Consider the following 11,539-nt stretch of genomic DNA (forward strand, 5'->3'; position numbering starts at 1 on the left):
AAACATTTTTCACATAATTCTGGAGACACTTCATTTGGACCAGCACATTTCTCAGACCGATTAACACTGCAGGGATAGGTCATGTGGTCTGGATATCCGGCAGGGCGCTGGGGTTCGAGGGCAGGTTGGACACAGGCGCCTGGGTGATGAAGGTCACATGGGACGGCTCCTCTGTAATTCTGCAAGACATGTCATTATGTAACAAAAAAAAATCATTAAGGTCTGATAAATCACAATCAGGAATCTTTTTGTGTCTTACCCGGGATCAATGTCGTTCTGGTTCCTCTCTGGGGACGCAGACAACGCCAAAGGTTGACTCAGTTTCCTGCTAAATAAGGTGCAGAGTTGCATTGAAATGCTGTACATTTTAAAAAGGCATGTTTTACCATACTGTGGCACCTGTTCTCTCTAGCTGTTGACTGCAGAAAGGCCCTGTAAGGGTTACATCAGGTCATGATTCATACTCTACTGGGTTGCTGTAAATTCATCCTACGTTGCCAAATGATGTATGTTTGCAAGGCTAGATGCCAGGGTAATGTTGACATTGCCATGAATGTACATCTCTGCCCTCCAATACCCCCTTATACATTCAGATCCCCTGCCCTCAACTTGAAAATCATGTTACCGGTGGTTCCCTGACCACAGGCGTTCAAAAACGAAATAAACCCCTTGTGTGCGTAAAGTGGGGCCAAGAGGCTGAAGGCAAATCTGCGTGGCCAGATGTTTGTTTTCAAGCACACGACTCTGTGGCCGGCCCTATTTTTACTATTGTGCCCAGACTCTTTCTTCATTCTTTTTAAGCCGCTGGACGGAAAAGAAAATTGGTTTAAACCTAACTGATGTTTTATGGTATCCTCTTTTGCTGAGAAAAGAGCTGTTTAAGACATTAAAAAGGAGTCACAAATAAAGGCCCTCTCCCAGACTGCAGCACAGCTCATGCTTCTTATGGTGTCACTGTGTTTTGTTCTCAACACTTTATTGTGCTAGGGGTTTCGTTTTCATGTTTAATGATTCCAATTTGATGGTATCATTCTAAACAGAACGCAGTAGAAATAGAAATGAGATAATAGGGAAGCTAACAATGAGCATGTCTGCTGGCAGACAACACAGGACCCACACAATGTAGTAGCTAGCTGTTACCTTACTTTCTGTCCGTTCATTTTGGCAAACAGCAGTCTAAGAACTTTCTCCTTCTGCTCCCATGTGAGTTCAGAGATGTCAACCTTGTTGCTCTGGAGATTGTTCCTGAAACACAAGTGTAGTGGAAAAATAGATTTCCAAGTAGGAACGGTTTCTACCATAGCAATGGGGAAATGTACGGTAAGTGGTGGTAAAGACCGCAGGCAGGCCTTACCACTTCTCTGCCTCTTCCAGGTCGGTATAGACACTGTTGGTGCTGTGAGGGGTTTTGTGGAAGGTGCGGATGCGGGGGTACTCCTGTTTGCCTGACCGAGCCTCACTCATCCTCCTGCGGTAGGCCTCCAGGGCCTCCTGCCTGTACTGCAACCGGCTAGCCTGGATCTTTTGCCTCACCTGGCTCAAAGCCTCCTGAAAGAAGCACTCCAGCTCTGTGCGCTGCTCCACGATGCTGCGTGCCAGCCGCTTCACTCGCCCCATCTCCTTCTCCCTCATGGCCAGCAGCTTCTGCAGCTTATCCAGCTCCACCTGGCCGGCCTGGGTGCTGACCAGGGCTCGGTTCTGCGTCTCCACCTTGTCTCTCTCAAACTCCCCCACCATGAGCCCCAGGGCCTGCTCCAAGGTCCCCACCTTCCCCCTAAGCTCTGCTATCTCCTCATTCTGGGCCCTTACCTGGGACACATTCTCCTTCATCATCAGCTCACTGGTCTCCTAAGGGTGGAAAATATAGGAAGAATTGAGGGGTTAGTCTTAAAATTGGGTTGAGATTATAATGAAAATATACATAAGGCATTCTCCAAAGTAATGTAATTCATTAAAGCCACTAAATGGCATGTTGATAAATGGATTATGTTTTGCGGGGCTTAACTGTCAAATGGAAGAAGGATTGAGAATGAAAGAATGATTGCCGAATGGAAGAATGATTGGAAGAAATACTTCATAGTATCCTTGCTCTAACATAATCAGGGATGAGATTATGGTACACTGTATTTATTTGCCTTAGAGAAACAGTGCAAAAAATGCTTGGGGGGGAAGCCAATGACTTGGAACCCAGAAGCCAGTGGAAACTCACCACACCTACCAACCACGAGATACTGGCTCGTACTGTGGAGGTGAGGGGAAAGAGGGGCCGCAAGCAAAACAAACATGGGGTCATCAAAAATAAATAAAACAGGGGAAATACCATCTAAAATACTGTATGTCCACTGGAGATTTGCCACATAAATAAATACAATTTATTGTTTTTGTCCAGGCGCTGCCAGTGCATGAAAATGCCCACTGCTCTGTTTGACGTGCCATGGTACCAGTATACCTTATGCAGTGCCAGCGAGGTGTTTTCCTCAGCCAATGACACAGTCATCTTCCTCAGGTCATCTACCTCCTTCATATGGCAGCTGAGAGCCTCGCTGAGACGAACGTTCTCCTTGAACACTGAACGTGATGCATCATCCAACTGACTGTTAGTTTAGGAAACAAGGAATGCACAGTTTTTCATGTTAGGTGCCAAACTGAGGTATAACTGGCACTTCCACATCTGTTATCTGTCAGTCTAAAGTAACTTAGACAACATAAAGGTGGTGCATTGGGTTTGGTGGCGGGATAGGGAGCGGTCTGGTGATGTAGTAGACTAGAGAAAATTATAAGTGACATTAAATTCCAAGCTTATAATGCTGGGAAGGATCTGGTTTTAATTTTCCTTTGAGTCACTCTCTCTTAGTCACCAAATTGAGACAAACTGGGTCAATGTCAGCTCTGTCTGAAAACACAGGTTACGTGCATTTCAACTTTATACATGGCCAAGATTTAGGTCTACAATTGGCAATGTAATCGATGATAAATGCCACATTCAGTGTCAATGTTAAAAAGAGTTTATAGACCACAAAAAAACACAGAATTCAAAGTATATCCCTAGTCTGTCCTCATATGGCTTTAGAACTAAACTCAACAAAAAAAGAAACCTCCTCTCACTGTCAACTGTGTTTATTTTCAGCAAACTTAACGTGTAAATATTTGTATGAACATAACAAGATTCAACAACTGAGACATAAACTCAACAAGTTCCACAGACATGTGACTAACAGAAATGGAATAATGTGTCCCTGAACAAAGGGGGGGTCAAAATCAAAAGTAACAGTCAGTATCTGGTGTGGCCACCAGCTGCATTAAGTACTGCAGTGCATCTCCTCCTCATGGATTGCACCAGATTTGCCAGTTCTTGCTGTGAGATGTTACCCCACTCTTCCACCAAGGCACCTGCAAGTTCCCGGACATTTCTGGGTGGAATGGCCCTAGCCCTCACCCTCCGATCCAACAGGTCCCAGATGTGCTCAATGGGATTGAGATCTGGGCTCTTCGCTGGCCATAGCAGAACACTGACATTCCTGTCTTGCAGGAAATCATGCACAGAACGAGCAGTATGGTTGGTGGCATTGTCATGCTGGAGGGTCATGTTAGGATGAGCCTGTAGGAAGTGTACCAAATGAGGGAGGAGGATGTCTTCCCTGTAACGCACAGCGTTGAGATTGCCTGCAATGACAACAAGCTCAGTCTGATGATGCTGTGACACACCGCCTCAGACCATGACAGACCCTCCACCTCCAAATCGATCCCGCTCCAGAGTACAGGCTTCAGTGTAACGCTCATTCCTTCGTCGATAAACGCGAATCCGACCATCACCCCTGGTGAGATAAAACCGCGACTCGTCAGTGAAGAGCACTTTTTGCCAGTCCTGTCTGGTCCAGCGACGGTGGGTTTGTTCCCATAGGCAATGTTGTTGCTGGTGATGTCTGGTGAGGCCCTGCCTTACAACAGGCCTACAAGCCCTCAGTCCAGCCTCTCTCAGCCTATTGCGGACAGTCTGAGCACTGATGGAGGGATTGTGCATTCCTGGTGTAACTCGGGCAGTTGTTGTTGCCATCCTGTACCTATCCCGCAGGTGTGATGTTCGGATGTACCGATCCTGTGCAGGTGTTTTTACATGTGGTGTGCCACTGTGAGGACGATCAGCTGTCCGTCCTGTCTCCCTGTAGCACTGTCTTAGACGTCTCACTGTACGGACATTGCAATTTATTGCAGTCCTCATGCCTCATTGCAGCATGCTTAAGGCTTGTTCACGCAGACGAGCAGGGACCCTTGGCATCTTTCTTTTGGTGTTTTTCAGAGTCAGTAGAAAGGCTTCTTTAGTGTCCTAAGTTTTCATAACAGTGACCTTAATTGCCTACCGTCTGTAAGCTGTTAGTGTCTTAACGACCGTTCCACAGGTGCATGTTCATTAGTTGTTTATGGTACATTGAACAAGCATGGAAAACAGTGTTTAAACCCTTTACAATGATTATCTTTGAAAGACAGGGTTCTGAAAAAGGGACGTTTCTTTTTTTGCTGAGTTTATATAGCACAGAGGTCTTCCCCACACTCTGTTCCAAACCAGAACACCCATCCTGCAAGGCATTCTGGAACTGCTGGGGATGTCATCATTGGCTTAGGTGATATACACTACTATCTTGAAGAAGACAAACTGGTGTGGTCAAGATAATAACCTTGTTTTCCCTCACAAATGATGGATTTTGCCTCTTTTTTTCCTTGACCTGAAGGTGCAGTTTGAAGAATAAAATTAGCATGTAATTGGTCAGCAGAGACACTCACACTATGGCTTCATTGTGGGCCCTCTCAGCCAGCTGGGCGATCCTCTGCTCGGCCTCTTTCTCTAGGCGAACCTGCAAGGGAACACAGTACTCACTGTTTCTCTCCCACCTCTCTATTGCTCAGTTAGGCCTTTTACACCTGAACATCTTTACCCATTTAATCCAATGCTTTTTTATTAGCGCAATCCTAGTTCTCCCCAAGTTTATTTTGCACTGGCAACACCTCCTTGGAACTGTAAGTGCATGTACAAAATAATGTGTCAATTTGAAGCTATCATCATACCTTTTCACTGAAGAATTTGTGCTCCATTCTAGCTAGGCTTTCCTTGTGCTCTCTGTCTGCAATGTACATGCTTTCTTTAATCTAGAGGGTAGAGAGTTGATGATCATTGATAGAACTGTGAACTCCTACACAATCACGAGTGGTACTTCAGGGTGTCAAGCAAGATTTCTGCCTATGTTGTTCTCACACTATTGAGCTCCTGCTCCATCTGGGCTTTCTTTTTCCGAAACTCCTTGATAGTCTTCAGTTCACCCTGGATCATCCTGAACTCATTGGATCTCTTCTCAAACTTCTCCTCCAGCTCATTGATTTTAAGAGTGTATTCTGCAACCTGCAACAACCAATCATATACAGTTGAAGTCGGAAGTTTACATACGCCAAATACAGTTAAACTCCGTTTTTCACAATTCCTGACATTTAATCCTAGTAAAAATTCCGTCTTAGGTCAGTTAGGATCACCACTTTATTTTAAGAATGTGAAATGTCAGAATAATAGTAGAGAGAATGATTTATTTCAGCTTTTATTTCCTTCATCACATTCCCAGTGGGTCAGAAGTTTACATACACTCAATTAGTATTTGGTAGCATTGCCTTTAAATTGTTTAACTTGGGTCAAACGTTTCGGGTAGCCTTCATCAAGCTTCCCACAAGCTTCCCACAATAAATTGGGTGAATTTTGGCCCATTCCTCCATGACAGAGCTGGTGTAACTGAGTCAGGTTTGTAGGTCTACTTGCTCGCACATGCTTTTTCAGTTCTGCCCACAAATTTTCTATAGGACTAAGGTCAGGGCTTTGTGATGGCCACTCCAATACCTTGACTTTGTTGTCCTTAAGCCATTTTGACATAACTTTGGAAGTATGCTTGGGGTCATTGTCCATTTGGAAGACCCATTTGCGACCAAGCTTTAACTTCCTGACTGATGTCTTGAGATGTTGCTTCAATATATCCACAAAACTTTCCTACCTCATGAGCCATCTATTTTGGGAAGCGCACCAGTCCCTCCTGCAGCAAAGCACCCCCACAACATGATGCTGTCACCCCCGTGCTTCACGGTTGGGATGGTGTTCTTTGGCTTGCAAGCCTCCCCCTTTTTCCTCCAAACATAATGATGGTCATTATGGCCAAACAGTTCTATTTTTGTTTCATCAGACCAGAGGACATTTCTCCAAAAAGTACAATCTTTGTCCCCATGTGCAGTTGCAAACCAGTCTGGCTTTTTTTATGGCGGTTTTGGAGCAGTGGCTTCTTCCTTGCTGAGCGGCTTTTCAGGTTATGTCGATATAGGACTCGTTTTACTGTGGATATAGATACTTTTCTACCTGTTTCCTCCAGCATCTTCACAAGGTCCTTTGCTGTTGTTCTGGGATTGATTTGCACTTTTCACACAAAAGTACGTTCATCTCTAGGAGACAGAACGCGTCTCCTTCCTGAGCGGTATGACGGCTGCGTGGTCCCATGGTGTTTATACTTGCGTACTATTGTTTGTACAGATGAACGTGGTACCTTCAGGTGTTTGGAAATTGCTCCCAAGGATGAGCCAGACTTGTGGAGGTCTACAATTCTTTTTCTGAGGTCTTGGCTGATTTCTTTTGATTTTCCCGTGATGTCAAGCAAAGAGGCACTGAGTTTGAAGGTAGGCCTTGAAATACATCCACAGGTACACCTCCAATTGACTCAAATTATGTCAATTAGCCTATCAGAAGCTTCTAAAGCCATGACATCATTTTTGGGAATGTTCCAAGCTGTTTCAAAGCACATTCAACTTAGTGTATGTAAACTTCTGACCCACTGGAATTGTGATATAGTGAATTATGAGTGAAATAATCTGTCTGTAATTGTTGGAAAAATTATGTCATGCACAAAGTAGATGTCCTAACCGACTTGCCAAAACTATAGTTTGTTAACAAGAAATTTGTGCAGTGGTTGAAAAACAAGTTTTAATGACTCCAACGTAAGTGTATGTAAACTTCTGACTTCAACTGTAGTTACATATTGGATTTTGGAGACATAGAAAATAATGTAACTTTATACAGCAGGTGTAAATAGTGTATACACCAATATTATTAGCTACGTATACAATGAACATTTTGAGAATGTACACCATCTAAGTGTGTATCCACTTCATATTTGTACGTAACATGGCATTTGCCATTTCAGAAATAGAATCGATTCAGATTTTCTGAAAAAAATTACCATAGCTTCCAGGAATAGGAGGAAAACAACCACTTATAATAGTTGGGAAGAAAATCAAAAAGTTCAGATGAAGTATGGCCTTTGCAACCCAACCCAACTTCGGGAACAGATCAGTCAGAGAGGCTTAAATCAGAGTTTAAGTGCTGCTATGTAACTGCTGCTATGTACACAAGTTATTGAAGGCAAGCAAAACATGCACCCACAATCATGTATATAATGACATAATTATAGGTTACCAACCATTTGATTATAATGTTATGCCTAATTGATATTCTTTAGATAACTCTATAAATGCCATTCTATAAAATTACGACAGGGATAAATTAAATTATCAATAGCTTTCTTTAGAAAGCTCCCATTCCATCATCAAATGGCCAGATTTGTGCATAAGTTTTGCTTATGGATGCGTCTGTCTTTTCTTTGCCTAATGCAGTGTTTAAATTGCAATGAAAATATGGCACTGATCCAGTGAAACTCTTGATGATATACACTGAGTGTACAAAACATTAAGAACACCTTCCTAATATTGACGTTGCCCTCAGAACAGCTTCAATTCGTCAGGGCATGGACTCTAAAAGGTGTTGAAAGCATTCCACATGGATGCTGGTCCATGTTGACTCCAATGCTTCCTTCCCACAGTTGCGACAAGTTGTCTGGATGTCCTTTGGGTGGTGGACTACTCTTGATACACATGGGAAACTGATGAGCATGAGAAACCCAGCAGCATTGCAGTCCTTGACACAAACTGTTGCGCCTGGCACCTCCTACAAAATCCCATTCAAAGGCACTTAAATCACCCTACGAATGGCACACATACACAGTCCATGTTTCAATTGTCTCAGGGCTCAAAAATCCTTCTTTAAGCTGTCTACCCCATTCACCTACACTGATTGAAGTGGATTTAAAAAGTGACATAATTAAGGGATCATAGATTTCACCTGGAATCACATGGTCAGTCCTTGTCATGGAAATAGCAGGTGTCCTTAATGTCTTGTACACTCAGTGTAGTTGTTAGCTTTTTCCAACATTCAGAGTCACATGTCAGACTACTTTGAGACAAAAGCCACTGCGCTCACGTTCTTTGAGTGCTTTTAATGCAATGGTTTCCATTAGCTAAGTCAATTTTCAAGATGAACCATTTTATCACTTCACAATGAGCAAAGGGAGTTGAGGAGCATGTCTTGAAATCACGTCTTTAGCTCAACCACAACAATATTTATTTCCAGAATTAGTACTACATAGGCATATGTGACAGTACCATGTAAAATAGGGATTTTTTTAGTTGGTCCAGACCGAGCTTCTTTTATTTCTCAAAAGCTTATTGGGTCCTATTTTTACCACAGTGAAGTAAGAAATGGAGATGGAAAACAGCTGTTAACCAAAGTGGCACATTTCTGCACATTTCCTTGTTGTTAAACCATTGCAACAGATATTTTTATGATCTTTACTCCAATCAATGTGATGTATTTTTGTCTGTGGAGATCAACTGTCAAAATTAACACGTAAATAAAGTTGCACACCACCACAAACAATCCATATGACACATGAGGGATGGATAACTTAGGCTACAGTATATCAAAACTAGTTTGTATGTTCGAGACCATGCACATTTTAATTACGCTTTTTTCTGTAGCTGCATGGCATTACCATATACCATAATTTTAGACTATATGGCTGGAAATGTAGGGGTTTGTTTCTTAGTTTGTTTTCTTTTTTCTATAAATTAGCATAGGGACTGCCTGATTAAAAACAACACTGTTGTTCAGACACAACACAGACCATTTTTTAGATGCTGTACATGACATCAGACAAACAATGTATACCCTTGAGGCTTGCAGGACAACGAATATGATTTAGATAGACTACAATGCTGGGCAGGGATGTCAGCATGTTTACTAAAACATGCTAATGTTCCTGGTCCATTTCTGACCTGTTTTTGTAAACTGTCTAGTCACTCCCTGTTCTTTGAAATGATGGAAGACTTACTTGGAAGGCTACCTAAGTTTGTTCCTTCACAAAGACTAAATACTTACCAGTTGTTCATTTTCTTCAAGGGCTTGTTTTTTTTTACTTTTAAGTTGTCCCTCTAGCCTTGTAATCTGTAAAAAAATAAATAATAATAATAATAAAAAGATACAATGTTAGTAAACCCCCCAAAGAAAATAAATTATGGGTATTATAAATATCTGGGGATAAAAGTTAACCTTTTCTTCTTTCTCAGCATCTTTCCTCTTCAAGAAGGCAATTATGTCAACTGTGTCTTTCTCTGCACGATACTGCTGGTTAGTGAGCTCTTCATTGGCTCGTGCCAACCTGCGGGTAGCTTCACGGTACTCCACGCGCGAGTGTTCGGTGACATCCAGCCTGGCTTCCCAAAGAGCAGCATTGGCCTTTGCCTTCTCAATGTCAGACTCTTTATCGACTTTTGACTCGTGTTTGCCTTCTTTCTTTCCTTTTCTAGACATACAATTTGGACAAAGAATTGTAGTAAATTAGATAGCTACACAAACAGTGCGTAAAACTAGCTACATGTAGCTAACATGGCTAACGTTAGCCAATTCAAGCGATAACGACGCAAAGAAAAAATTGTCTTACCCTTTACTTTTCTTTCCATTTTTTCCTTTCTTCTTGGGCATTGTTTAGAATACTACAATTTAACTGTTAAGAATGAATGGGATACGTATAGGCTAACTAGGTTAGCTTCACTTCAAGGCACTGGGGAAATCGTGTTTACAACTTTGTTACCATAGAAACGCTGTCATATGGCACTGGCTGTGTGTGGACATGCTCACAGCCTACGTCACAATCACCTGCAACAGGTCTGTAATGTTATATGCAACAACAAAAAACAAGTAATGTCATATGTGCACAGTATACACAACTATTCTAGCTAAATCTGACTGAGCATGCAATCACACTAAAACATATCCGAAATCAGTGCGTTCAAGACAACTGGGAACTCGGGAAGAAAACGAGCTCCGACTGGGAAAAATAGTTTTTAAGATCACTGACGGCATGATTTGGCTTCGTATTTTCCCGAGTTCCCAGTTGTCTTGAACGCACCATCTACCACATGGAAGCTTTTTTCGTACCGTTGTCAGGCAACCCATCTATAGAGAGCACTATTAATGTTTAAGGTTTTTTGATAAATGCTGAAAAGAAGTAATGTGGTAAACACAGGGATAGGAGCTCTAATGCTTTTGTTCTATGCGATAATCTTTATCAGCTAACATAACCTTTTGTGAATTTTGAAGCATGTATGTAATCAGAAAACGCACATTTATTTAACTAGGCTAGCCGGTTAAGAACAAATTCTTATTTTCAATGACGGAACAGTGGGTTTTAACTGCCTTGTTCAGGGGCAGAACGACAGATTTTTACCTTGTCAGCTCCGGGATTCGATCTTGGAACCTTTTGGTCCAACGCTCTAACCACTAGGCTACCTGCCGCACATAGCCTAAATCACCTGAAGGCTTCATAATTCACAAAGGTCATGTTAACTGACTGATGTTATCTCATAGAACATAGAACGTGTAAGATCTCCTAAACCTGTGTTAACCTCGGACCTTATTTTTGGTGTTTATCCCAAAGCCCTATCTTTCCCTATTCATTTTCTGCATAGGAATGGCTGAACCAACCCGAGGTAACTAATTTCTGTTTTTCAGGACTACAAACTGGCGAGCTCTACAATGGACTAACAAAAGGGAGCCTACCGATACTCCTTATAGTCCAAGGGCCTTGTTCCGTTTAAAGGCGAATTGGTTGTGGAAGCCAAAACAGCCAAATTCTCCATCTAATCGCGAATTGATTCTCAATTGCGCTATGGATCTAGAAACATAAATTCCTCTAATTTCATATCACATCAAAGTAATTTCACAAATGTAAAATACACACTGTTTTAACTGGTTTAAACACAGTTGGAGCCAACTGTATTTTTGTGGCATCTGTCTTCCATTTACACACAGATGTTTGGAGAAGCAGATAGTTAATTAGCACAGGGAGGTGACCAAGAACCCGATGGTAATGCTGACAGAGCTCCAGAGTTCCTCTGTGGAGATGGAAGAATCTTCCAGAAGGACAACCATCTCTGCAGCACACCACCAATCAGGCCTTTATAGTAGAGTGGCTAGATGGAAGCCACTCCTCAGTAAAAGGCAAATGATAGCCCGCTAGGAGTTTGCCAAAATGCACCTAAAGGACTCAAACCATGAGAAACAAGATTCTCTGGTCTGATGAAACCAAGATTGAACTCTTTGGCCTGAATGCCAGGCGTCACGTCTGGA

The 11,539-nt window shown here is 42.3% G+C and overlaps 1 protein-coding gene across 3 annotated transcripts; it reads right to left on the bottom strand.

Moving 5' to 3' along the window:
- Window positions 1–5: 5 nt before the first annotated feature.
- On the bottom strand, window positions 6–10,032 carry LOC106592803 (basal body-orientation factor 1). Of its 3 annotated transcripts, none has more exons than XM_014184267.2 (11): window positions 9,852–10,032; window positions 9,461–9,713; window positions 9,290–9,355; window positions 5,249–5,392; window positions 5,062–5,142; window positions 4,780–4,850; window positions 2,450–2,594; window positions 1,355–1,848; window positions 1,146–1,245; window positions 260–328; window positions 6–179 (listed from the first exon to the last, which is right to left on the bottom strand). In XM_014184267.2, the coding sequence occupies exons 1-10, from the start codon at window positions 9,890–9,892 to the stop codon at window positions 266–268; spliced, it is 1,458 nt and encodes a 485-aa protein (XP_014039742.1). In that variant the 5' UTR covers window positions 9,893–10,032; the 3' UTR covers window positions 6–179; window positions 260–265. The 3 variants fall into 3 exon arrangements, with proteins under 3 accessions (XP_014039742.1, XP_014039696.1, XP_014039646.1); XM_014184221.2 differs by having other exon boundaries at window positions 260–325; window positions 1,141–1,245; XM_014184171.2 differs by having other exon boundaries at window positions 1,141–1,245.
- Window positions 10,033–11,539: the final 1,507 nt, after the last annotated feature.

Source organism: Salmo salar, chromosome ssa01 (genome assembly GCF_905237065.1).
Source record: "Salmo salar chromosome ssa01, Ssal_v3.1, whole genome shotgun sequence".
NCBI classification, from domain to species: Eukaryota; Metazoa; Chordata; class Actinopteri; order Salmoniformes; family Salmonidae; genus Salmo; species Salmo salar.

Excerpts from the sequence above, each read along its gene's own strand:
- LOC106592803 (XM_014184171.2), bottom strand. The coding sequence starts at position 9,892 with ATGCCCAAGAAGAAAGGAAAAAATGGAAAGAAAAGTAAAGG. Across the intron at positions 1,246-1,354 it reads CTGGAAGAGGCAGAGAAGTG|GAACAATCTCCAGAGCAACA; the intron begins GTAAGGCCTGCC and ends CTTGTGTTTCAG. Across the intron at positions 329-1,140 it reads ATGAACGGACAGAAAGTAAG|CAGGAAACTGAGTCAACCTT; the intron begins GTAACAGCTAGC and ends CACCTTATTTAG.